General features: G+C 35.5%; 1 protein-coding gene across 1 annotated transcript in view; it reads left to right on the top strand.

Moving 5' to 3' along the window:
* The first annotated feature begins 1,035 nt into the window (after positions 1 to 1,035).
* LOC125658154 (deleted in malignant brain tumors 1 protein-like) overlaps positions 1,036 to 12,845 on the top strand; it is a 51,696-nt gene continuing 39,886 nt past the window's right edge. Inside the window, exons 1-5 of the mRNA XM_048889310.2 lie at positions 1,036 to 1,092; positions 2,097 to 2,121; positions 2,221 to 2,250; positions 5,713 to 5,923; positions 6,461 to 6,594. Coding sequence (XP_048745267.2) covers positions 1,063 to 1,092; positions 2,097 to 2,121; positions 2,221 to 2,250; positions 5,713 to 5,923; positions 6,461 to 6,594 — 430 coding nt within the window. The 5' untranslated portion in view covers positions 1,036 to 1,062. The remainder of the gene's footprint in view (positions 1,093 to 2,096; positions 2,122 to 2,220; positions 2,251 to 5,712; positions 5,924 to 6,460; positions 6,595 to 12,845) is intronic.

Raw genomic sequence — 12,845 nt, forward strand, 5'->3', positions numbered from 1 at the left:
CAATACAACCTATCATTGGGTCATATGCTGTCTGATGTGTTTCATACCGATTGTTAGACCGTTCTTGGTACACTGATTTTGACTACGGATAATTCCGTTTACCTGATTAGAATATAGGGCTCATGGCGGGTGTGACTGGTCGACAGGGGATGCTTACTTCTCGTAGGCACCTGGTCCCACCTCTGGTGAGTCCAACTATCTACTTTGTGTTGCTTAAAGGAGTTATGAGATCGATCACTGTTTGTTATCTTCACCTTTCATTAGATTGATAACCGTTAGTTATCTTCAGTTTTTCATTGATCACAGTTCGTTCTCTTCACGTTTTTCATTGCAACATTTTTATCTTTAAAAGATCATTGTTTTCATTCAAAGTAAGTTCTATAGAAAAGGGCATCGGTAAATGCATATCATTGAAACGTATATGCAGTTTTATGTTTTGTGAATAGTTTTTTTAACACTCTCTGGAAAAACAAAATGAATTGCTGTTTCAATGACACTTCCACACATATCACACATTGTTTTAAATATTTATTTCACTCAGATAATGAATAAATAAATCAATGCAAATATGACAGTGCAGTATATTTGTTTCACAATTTCCTATGTTATAACATGTCTAAGAATTTGAGAAGTTATGGCGATGTAAGTGATGAATAGGGGATGCTCACTCCTCCTAGGCACATCACCCCATCTTTTGATGTGTCCAGAGGTCCGTGTTTGCCCTTTCCGTAAATTTGTATATTTTATAGGATTTAAGAGATTGATCACAGTTCGTTATATTCTCTTGTTCATTATGTTTACCTTTCCTTACAATTAAACGTATGACGCTGATGATAAAATCGTGATACTGGTCTTTTGTACCCCTTGTACCCAAGAGAAGCGTAAGATAAAATTGCTGCATATGATGTATGTACAACCAATTGATATCCTTTATCTTAGTTGTATTCGTAACGAATTCTCAATTTACTTAATCAGTCTACAATCCCAGTTTATAGATATGATAACGACTAAGTAAACATTATTACGTAGATACTGCATTTGCAGTTTAGTTCCGGTTTGAGTATGAAAATGGGGCTGAATTTTTTATTGCTAGTAAGTCTTTATATTATTTTTATTATTTAATCTATGTTCGGTCTCTTTAGCTTATTTTTGAATAGGAAACACTACAAAACGAAATAAGGCCAAGGGTGTCCTTCTTCCTCCCCGTTGTTTGGTACTGTTCTGTTTGCTTTTATATTTATGCAAAGCAAATTGATTTATTTACCCTCATACACTCCCCGAAGACAGTGGTAAGTATGGATTCCCCATGATTTAGTTTTTAAAGATTTGGGTACAGGCATCCGTTGTTTTTCTTTCTTTCCTTATTTTTCCCCATTTATAATTATTGGGTTTTTGTTGGTCAAGAATTCTTTAAAAACTATTCATTTGAAAATCCTATCTACGAGAGTAAGCCCTATGGGTGACGGGCATCAAACGAAACACCTATGACATGAAACAGTCAATCTAATACGCCCAGTCACCAACCTACATGTACATGTACAGTTCTGTATTACATTTAACGTAAATGCTACCTTGTCAAATCGACTGATAAAGGAAAGGTTTGTTTCAAACATAAAGCTAGTGATTTTAGATGTTTTGTTTTGATTGTTTGAACAAATATATTGTTTTAAGATCCATTTGATAATGTTTTACTGGTGTAGAGACGTCACCAGCTTTTATTTAAAATACCAATACCACAAATTTAGACCTATGGCGCTTACGGCCGTAGCAGTGAGGGTTCTTGATTGTCCCAACGCCTGCAGCGACACGGGACTTCCGTGTTTAAGATCATACCTTAATTTTGTATTGCTTATAGGAGCAGTGTTCGTTATCTTCGCCTTTCATCTGGAAGACATGTGACTTTCACTTTTAGCGCCAGGAGCCTGTGAAGAACGTTAAACGACATAGCCAAGGATTGACGAGAGCCAGGAAGGAGATAGGCCTGGCTTTCTTAGTTGTGAAGCAAGCGCCCTATCCACTCTAATGTACCGCGATGTGTGTTGTATGTAATTAAGGGTTTTCAATTAACTATTAATAATGAGAACAATTTTTTTCAGGTCCTTTATTCCGTCAGCATTATAGGTAAGGATACGAGTATTACTGATCATTACTTAGGTTGAAAAACTCCTTTTAGAAATAAATTTCAAATATTTTAAATTTTGCATTTTCTAATACATTTAGGGGGAGCGTCTTCGGCGACAACAGCATTTGGTAAGCATGAAGCATATGACTTGTACCTTTCTTTATCTAACGGTTTCTATCTATCTATCTATCCATCCATTCATCTATCTATCTATCTATCTATCTATCTATCTATCTATCCATCCATCCATCCATCCATCTATCTATCTATATAATATATATATATATATATATATATATATATACACACACACGGTGGTGGGTGCCGTACGTCGCTGGTTCGACCCCGGGCTGGGGCGAAAATTTTCAGTACCTAGTTGTGATTATTTAGTGCTTTATATATTAATTAATTGATTATCACATGTATCGTTTAGATCCTAGGGTTAAACGTAAGGTTGGATGTTATAATTGTTTGTTTGTGCTTTATATATATATGTATGTATGTATATATATATATATATATATATATATATATATATATATATATGGAGAGAGAGAGAGAGAGAGAGAGAGAGAGAGAGAGAGAGAGAGAGAGGTTCACAATATATGGAATATAGATAGTAGATAGTCACTTTCGCCCCTGTCCGGAGTTGCAATTCACGCCTGCGGACCGTGACCTCCCATATTGTAACAGCATGTGACCAACGGACTAGACCACTCAACCATTTAAACTGTCAATTCAATTATTTCATTGTCCTTGAGTTATACAACTCATCGGAATACATTTCGTACAGGTATATATATTACACAACGTATCTAATTTTATTAGGTAGCACCGGGTGGGTGACAGTAGAAGATAGGAGGAGAAGAAATTACAAATATTATTTAATCACATTATGAGAATCATATGTTATTAGAAAAATACTAAAATTACAATATTGACTCACAAAGTTAAACTTTGTATTTTCACAGCTTTTGCTAAAAATTTACCCAAGTTATTGAGTTCTTTAGTATTGTCTACAGTCTATTCTTGGCTTTGTGTAATAGAAACTCTTAGTAAATTTCTTTCTCAAATCAATGTAAATGGATATTTCGAGATAAAATAAAACTCATCTTCTATATCATTATAATCACATAATTTACAAATCCTCGCAGTCCTTAAAACATTGTTGTGTCTGCTTTTTTCAATATTCAAAGAATATGAAGACTTTCTGAATGTAGTGATATTATTTCCGTTTAAGTTGGTTGGCCTTTTGAGATATGATTGCAAACAAAAGTTATCTATTAAATATTGCTAAAGAACACTTTTTGGTAAACTTAAAAGAGACGACATTAGGTTTGGTTTGTAGATATCCAATATTCTGAATTCTATTATCTTATAATCTTTAAGTTGATTCCAACACGACTTTTCAAACAAATATTCTAAACCAATGCTTGACAGGTAATCTTTTACATTAACACTCCAGCTGTCATTGTTTGCAATGATATTTTTATAGCATTCTTTCCAAAATATTGTTATTCGTGGTTTCCATTTTTACCAAGAATTTAAAACTTGTAAATTTTCTTCTAATGTAAAGTGAAAATCTCCCAAGTTTACAATACACCACATTAGTGTTAGTTCTTCTGTTTACCTCTAGCAATTGTTTGCAAAAAAGAAAGATGCGACCGGTCGATATGGGATTGATTACTTTTCCAAGACACCTGATTCTACCTCTGATATATCCAGGGGTCTGTGTTTGCCCAACTCTCTATTTTGTGTTGGTTATAGGAGTTATGAGATTGATCACTCACTGTTCGTTATCATCACTTTTCATGCACATTTTCAATGTCCCGTCCTATTACGAATATTCCAATTTCACATGCGTATGAAAGAATACTGCGTACATAAAAATCAAAATTTCAACATTGGGATAAACTCTACACGAAAAGTTGAATGAACGTAAATCTAAGTTGATCATACAAGATACACACTGCATTTGAAATATTTTATAGAACACAGATATTGCAATAAACTCTGGAATGCTCCTACTTGCCCAAGTAATGAATCATTGAATATAAAGCGAAGAATGCCATTCTTTATCATAATATTTTGGTATTTTTCAATTGGCAGACTTACATGTAACTTCGATTTTTTTCAAGAGCCGAGCAAGCTTTCGTTTACAAAGAAAGAAAATACAACAACGCAATAGCAAATGAATATATTTTTTTTTCAAATTTCATAACATAAGATGCAAGTTAATTAACAATTAACTAACTCCTCTTTTCTGTTATCACTTAAAAATCATAACGGTTTGTTGCACTTTTCTTATGTATATAAGTGTATAACAGAGAAAGGCTTGTAACTCTTATTACTGGGTGTCGATTAACAATGATTAAATAACGGCATTTCATTCTGAACTTCGTACTGAACTTTGTCACTTTTAAGTTCATATTGCGTTTCTAAGTTACAACCAAATTTCGTTCAACATTACGAAGTATTTCCTGATATTCGAGAATTTGAAAAAAATACTTCATTCTTATAGTAAATAGTAACTTGGGTCCGTTGAGCACACCATTTATGAAATATACCAGGGGCGGATCCAGGAATTGCGATTACGGGTACTTTATGTGGCAGGGGGTCCGGGATTTTACAGATTTTATAGGGCTTGAAATATGTCTCCTATTTAGACATTTGTACAACTTTCTATCATTTTTAATAAGGTGAAATTGATAAAATGACGCAAATTTTTAAGTTTTCTTTAACAAATTAAGTTCTCCCAATAAAGAATGCAAGAAATCAAAAGATTTTGTCATTTATTTCTCTAGGAGTTGAAGAAATTATTGCTTCTTTTGTCGTTTAGTACAGTTTTCTAAACAAGATACCACGATTTACCTTAAAATTTGAAAATTTTAGCCCCCCCCCCCCTCCTTAATTCCGCCACTGCATACAACAAACATTTCAATATCTATGGGCACCAGGATGTGACGCAAAATTTTAACCACTGTGAGTCTTGATTCACAACATTGCTGTAAAAGACGTTAACTTTCATTTTGTTTGACTAACATAATCAAGACCCGTTGAACCATAGTTTTCTGGTAAAGATTACCAATATAATTTTCTAAAGAAATTGTAAGCTAAATCAAAATCGCTACAAAATTAAATCAGCATCTAGTATGCTAAATCAAAACGAAATTTTAAAATGTCATTGAACCACAAAATAAAAAGAAAGAACCCAATTTACTTACTGTCTGAAGTGATAACGCTATATCTCCAAAATAACAATACTATGTCCGAAGTTAAAGCCTGCTACCTAACTTGTTTTATTTTAGTGTAAATAAGAAAAAATCCGATGAAACCCGAAAACACAATCTAGAATGTTCGTCGAATAAATCGATATACAACTCACTTATGTGCCTATGTTAAGTGGAATGATGATAGCCAGGCATTTCCAAATACATCTAGTACTCTCCGAAATATGAACAGTTTATATTCAAGTACAGGAATATCTTTAATTTGTTGATAGATTATAGGAAGCAAAACATTAATGATTCTCATTAAAAAAAAATAACACTTTGAGCCTATGCATATATCTTTTGTTTAAATTCCACCAGCATACAACTGTGGAGAGAATATCACCTATGGTTCCGGAGAGATAAGAAGTCCAAACTACCCATCACAATATGAAAACTACATGAACTGTAACTGGGTTATAGAACGTCCCTCAAACCAAGAAATCTACCTTGACATCCTTGACTTCTCTACGGAAAGATGTTGTGATACACTGCGAATAATAAACCTCAACAATGGATATGAACTTGCAAAGTACGTTTCATTACTCCGTTTACCTGATCAAGACAGGGGTTACGCCGGGTGTGACCGGTCGACAGGGGATGCTTACTCCTCCTAGACACAGTATCCCACCTTTGGTATATCAAGGGGTCTGTGTTTGTCCAATTCTTTAATTTGTATTCCTTATAGGAGTTATGAGATTGATCACTGTTCGTTATCTTCATCTTTCATAATTATGCATACATGTATACTGTTTGAAAGATTTCATGACTCTACAAATTGAAAGATTAATAGGCAGATAACATAAATATAGATTTAGTATTCCCTCGCAGTAAAGAATTCAATATTGGAAATGTGTTAAGGCGGGGTTTTTGTCCCCTTTTTGTTATAAACGAACAATTGATTGTAGCAATTCTGTTGGAATTAATTTTGTTTATGTTTTTTATTGATTTCTTACGTATACAGCGAAAATGTATTGAAAATATTAGATAATGTCTTGAAGTAAAACGAATGCTATCTTTCCCCCAAATGAATTGTACTGTTTAAAAGCATTTATCGGGATACTTTCAGAATTTCTGGCTATTGTGGATCGTATGGAAGAGTATATACGTCTTCTAACAGGATCGAGCTTTACTTTAGAACAGACATATCTGATGTGGATAGGGGTTTTAGAATACGCTTTGGAACACGCTATATGTACACTGGCAAGTATCTTATTTTCTAAGTTTATATGGACAAATCAAAGGTACATATGTACTTGTATGTGACACAGTATGGGGCCCCTAGAGCTAGTGGAATTACCTTTGTCTTCAGATTATGATGAAAGTTTGATTTTCACTTACATGTATCACATATACATACATGGGAAGGGCCTATCAAAGTTTTTGAACTATTGCTTAATCCTTTTGATCTTTTATCAATAAAGTATGTTTAATTCACCAGATGTTATCTTTCAAATCAAAGGTATTATGTGCACATATATACATCATAAAAACATTTCAAAATCACACTGGTCAAAATGCCTCGGTGGTTAAAGTGTTTGTGACACAACCGAGAGATCGTGAATTCGAGCTCAGTCTGTACCTTGGCTTCTGTCAAAGTTAAGACGTCATAGGTGTGAATGATTTGTCACATTAGACCTATGATGAAGATGGTCTATACAGTCAATGTTATTTATTGTATCATGCCTACCTCGAGACTAAAAAGTTCGCTTTTTAAGTAAGGTCGCAGGTGAACTCAGTCGAATTTTGACCGATGTCTTAAAGTCATGCTCAGTTGACAAGTTCAAGGATAGAACTTTCGAATTATGGTCCCGTATTCTTTTAATGTACAGTACGTTTGATAGCTGCAAATCTTACAAAAATTACCAAAATGATTTTAAGGATAATTTTTCTTAAGTCAAATAAGTGCAAAATTCACAGAGGGGCGTTAAAGAAATGAACATACTAACAAAACAAACGTTAAATGCATGACTGGAGGTAAGTCAATGTGACGTTGTGAAATAAAAAGTAGGAGACAACACAAAGTATGAATTGAAAAATAAAAGGATGAAAAACAGTTATATTGGCACACTGATACTGACTACGGATTACTCCGTTTACGTCATTGGAATATAAGGTTCACGGCGGATGTGACCGGTCGACAGGGGCTGCTTACTCCTCCTAAGCACCTCATCCCACCTCTGATATATTAAAGGGTCCGTGTTTGCCCAATTCGTTATTTAGTATTCCTTATTCGAAACATGAGATTGATCACTGTTCGTTATTTTCACCTTTCATAAAGGTATGTAACCAACGTGTTATAAGGTATTCGTATTATCCTCGTTGTCAATGAGAAGAACAACAATGTGTTTACATATTTGTTTTAGCTTAACTTTCACTTACGACCCCAGGGAATGATTTAAATTGATCTCTGCTGAAAAGAAACCGACGGAATTCGGGAAATCGAATTTTGATATGACTCTTTCCTTCAGCACATTACATTGTATTAGACATAAATAGAAATCTTCTTTTCCTACCTAATACAGTAGAAGTTCATTCGTCCTAGCGTTCGTTGTGACTTGGGATCTCGGATTTTATGGCCGTATCCCACATACCCGTGATACCCAACACCTTCATTTCGAGTAAAATTACGAAAACTATGTATTTCTGCTGCAGCCGAAATTGGGAATTCTTTAGACGTTGGTTGTTTGAATTTTTTTACTGTTCTTTTTTTTTCGTTTTTGTATTGTTGGCATAGATATAGCATAAATACTACTTATGTGTTAACTTTAACTACACGCAATACAATTACTGCGTCATGTCATATGCTTTTATCAACATCACCACGTCGACATTGTGTCGTTATCGTATCCCTCTATATGTACCATGTCGACATTTTTCGCATCGTCGGAATTGTAGTGTTGCCAATGAAAGGTGGAGATAACGAACAATGATCAATTTCATAACTCCTATAAGCAATACAAAATAGATAGTTGGGCAAACACGAACCCCTGGACACACCAGAGGTGGGATCAGGTGCGTAGGAGGAGTAAACATCCCCTTTCGACCGGTCACACCAGCCGTGAGCCCTATATCCTAATCAGGTAAACGGAATTATCCGTAGTCAAAATCAGTGTGCCAAGAACGGCCTAACAATTGGTATGAAACATGTCAGACAGCATTTGACCCAATGATGGGTTGTATTGACGAACTAGATCGTTATAACGACCATAAAATTTGCGAAATGCTGACTTCAATCGAGACTGTTGACACCCCTGTACCATGAACTTGTTTGTCAGTAGCTTGTCTCGATTTAAAAACTGACCATAAGGAGAACAAGCTCTAGTATATCGAATCAGTTGGGAGATATAAACACCATATGCAGGTGATAATGGAATATTGCTTATAAATATAGGAAGTTGACGATGGAGAAGCTGAAATCATACCGTTTGTCATACAGTTGAGTTGTAAGTGTGCCATCAATGTCTACTTTCAATAAAATATCTAGGTTTGAAGCAGAAGTGGACGACTCTGTAGTGTCTTTTATTTTGAGCTCACAGGGATATATCGAATCGACATATGAATGAAAGTTGTTATTGTTAATAGACAAAACGTCATCGATATATCTAAATGTCGAATTGAAGGCCACAGCGAGAGATTTTTTCTTCTCACGTAGAAGTTTTTGAATAAATTCTGCTTCATAGGAATATAGAAACAGGTCAGCTAACAAAGGAGCACAATTCGTTCCCATGGGAATTCCAACATACTGTTGGAAGACCTGATCACCGAAGACCACGGAGATATTATCAGTGAGGAACTCTAGCTTATTTTTTTAATTTTTCAACTTCAGAGTACTAGTGCGTGGAATCAGAGTAGTGTTTAACAAAATTATTTTTTTTTGATGACTGATCACTAGATAGGAATATTTCCGTTTTCCATTTTTGTTGAAGAAGCAACTGTCTATGATTTTAAAAAGTCTAGTCGTGATGAATGTTCGTGTAAAGTGTTGAAAAGTGATAGGTTTTGATGTTATTGATTTGGGAAAAGTTTTGCGATTTAAAGTTTACTAAATGTACTTTAGAATTTTTTAGAATCCACATTTGATTTTAAAACACCACTTCTGGCATATGTAGTCGCACAGTATGTTTGAAGTTTCTCTTTCACAGCTGTTAATGATTTTGTGAGGAGCAAAGTTAGGGGCTTTGTAGAGCACTTACTGGATCCAGCAATGTATCTTTGTTGGTAAGGGTTTTATGTAGTTTAGGAATCCAGTATAGATACGGTAACTCATATTCATTCGACCCATTGACTGGGATATTAAATGTGTCTAAAACTGAAGGATGGTTTTGAAGAATTTCATCTTTTGAAAGGGTAGTTGGAGTATAAATACGATTACCAAAGTGGAATTAATACCAAGTTCGTTTAAAATACAGTTGCAATAATGAGCCTTACAAACAAAGGCAATGTTGTTACAAGGTTTGTCAGCTGGAACAAAAACATTCCTCATATAACCTATCTAATTCTTTTCTCACTTTTGGTTTACTAAACACAGAAGGGTAGATGTAAATACTTTTGTTTTAATATGTCTAATGCGGGATTTTAATTTTCCTCTAATTATTTTAACCCATTCTGACAATATCGGGATAGCAACTGAAAGATTGGACGGGACATATCTTCTGCATCACGCATTGATCCAATTTGCAGTCCAAATTTTTGGAAGATTGATCAAAACGACTTTGGTTCAAAATTCTGACCAAGTGTACCATGTCAAAACGCCAACATGCAATTGTTGTTTTGTTGTTTATTTGTTTTAGCAGTGAGGGTTCTTTAACGTGCCAACCCCTGCCGCGACACGGAGCCTCCGTTTTTAAGGTCATATCAGAAAAGCCCGTGATTCTCACGCCTCTCTTTCTCACTCTCTTTTCTATGATCGTTATAAAGATCTGTCGTTGGGTCAAATGCTATTTGAGGTTTTTTATACCAATTTTAAGCCGTTCTTTACACACTGTGATTTACACACTGGTGTGACAGGTCGACAGGGGATGCTTAACTCTCCTAGGCACATGATCGCACCTCTGGTATGTTTAGGGATCCGTGTTTGCCTAACTCTTAATTTTGTATTCCTTATAGGACCCGTTTGACAAATGAGCACTCATTACCTACATTTATGTCTTGTTTGTGACGCTGTCATTGCACAAGCAGGGCTCAAACTCACGATCGCCCGTTTACGAAGTGAACGTTCTACCACTGTGCTACCGCGACCGGCAGTTCACGCAATGTAGACAACATCGAATATGATTACGTTAAGACTTTGCACCTTATTGGAGGCAATGATGATTAGATTATTATGGTTGGTATACCGACATTCATTGTAAAATGAAGAAAGCAACATAAGTGTGATAGGAGGTGATTGTTCGAAATTGAATTACTATAACTAAATATCTCGCATGCACATATATGTGTTGCAGACCGGTAACTTTACTGGCTAGGGCATTCAGTTCCCATCCGGGAGATCCACTTTCCATTCTTAATCCTGACGCCGTGTCAAACCTAAAATGAGTACCGGTATTTATTCTCTAATCACTCACCATTAGAATTTGAAGTCACCGATCTTTCAAATTTGACCTTAAAAAGGAGGTTCCATGTCACGGCAACCGTTATTGCTATTAACAACCCTGAGCGTCAAAAATAGGTCAAAGTTTGTGACACTTTAACACATTAAGTTGATGGTCTTGACATCAAAGTAAAATGCTTCAATGACACTCAGAAAATACTAACAATTACATCACTTTGCTTACACTTGAATTCGAATTATAAGCCTTTTGAACCGACCAGGGATAATAGGATAATTTTCTTCCAAAAATGTAATTGATTTGTTGAAGTTGTAACATGTTTGAAATATTTCCATGTGATATATCTTGTTCATTGCTGTTGGTCAAAATTGGATCCGGAAGTCATGCAAATATCAATGATATCTATAATCCACATTTTATTACAATACTAATAAAGGGTTTAGGAAGGAAAAGTTCCAAACCCCTTCCTATGCATTTTTCAGTATGGCTTTACTACACCACCATCGGTCATCAGCTTGCCCTTCGAAATATGATTTTGCATATGGCGTTTACGTCTCTCGGCTTATTCGATACGCAAGAGCTTGTTCTGCGTATGCTTAGTTTTTAAATCGAGACAGGCTACTGACAAACAAGTTGATGTTATAGGGGTTTCAACAGTCTCGTTTGAAGTCAGCATTTCGGTAATTCTATGACCGTTATAACCATCTAGTTTGCCAATAAAACCTATCATTGGGTCAAATGCCGTCTGACGTGTTGCATACCGATTGTTAGGCCGTTCTTTACACACTGATTTTCACTACGGACTACTCCGTTCACTTGATCAAGATATAGGGCTCACGGTAGGAGTGACCGGGCGACAAGGGATACTTACTCCTCCTAGGCACCTGATCTCACCTCTGGTATATCCAGGGTTCCATGTTTTCCAAGCTCTATTTTGTATTCTTTTTTGGACTTGTGAGTTTGATCAGTGGTCGTTATCTCTACTTTTTCATTGATACAAAATTGATACAACACTACTCGAGGATGCAAGGTGAAGATAATGAACAGTGATCAATCTCATAACTCCTATAATCGAGGATGCATAGATAATTAGAACAAACCTATCCTTTAGAATCTTTTCGTGTTTGTTCTTTATTCACTGCCGCTTATATCCACAAGAAAGCATGATGAAACAATATGGCGTTCGATACTCTATTCAATCATCATATGCAACATCTATTTAATAAAGTTTATACAGAATTAGAAATGGTCACTGGAACTGGTCAAGAGACAATAACACCTTTCGTCAAAGAGCAGTCATTGAGACCAGTTGCATTTTTTACACCTCCCGTTGGTTATTTTCATACTTGGTCGGTCTTGATCACCCCTCTGGTCAATATTTTCTAGTCTTAAAAGGGCAGCCGATATTATGAGAGGAAATCACACGTTTCTTACCTGGTATTATTTTTTTTGACAAGTGACCGGTTTTCGGGAATGACCGGCTTTGTGAGATTTTATTCGTAAGGAAACGTTAAGATTTCTGTCGGGACTTTAAGAATACGCCGGTACTTACGGGAGGGGGGGGGCGATTTTCTGAGGAGCCGGTTTGAAGAAGTTTCTCTGTACATGACGACATTTGTATATTCGTTGTTCAACAGTAGTTCTGTTGTTTAAAAGAATTGGAAAACTATTGTTGCTATCTTTACACCCCGAACAGTGTTTTCTTATTCATGTTAAGGTTTTAAAATGTCTTTAGAAATATATACATTATGACCCCTGGGTCGAGGCCTCTGCTGGTGGACTGTTAGTCCCCAAGGGTCTCTACAGCCCAGTAGCTAAGTACTTCGTTACTAGCTTGAAAATACGGATGTATATTCAATTGCTGTTATAAAATTTAGAAATTCATTTCAAAATTAAGGATTA

This window comes from Ostrea edulis, chromosome 9 (genome assembly GCF_947568905.1).
Source record: "Ostrea edulis chromosome 9, xbOstEdul1.1, whole genome shotgun sequence".
Taxonomy (NCBI): domain Eukaryota; kingdom Metazoa; phylum Mollusca; class Bivalvia; order Ostreida; family Ostreidae; genus Ostrea; species Ostrea edulis.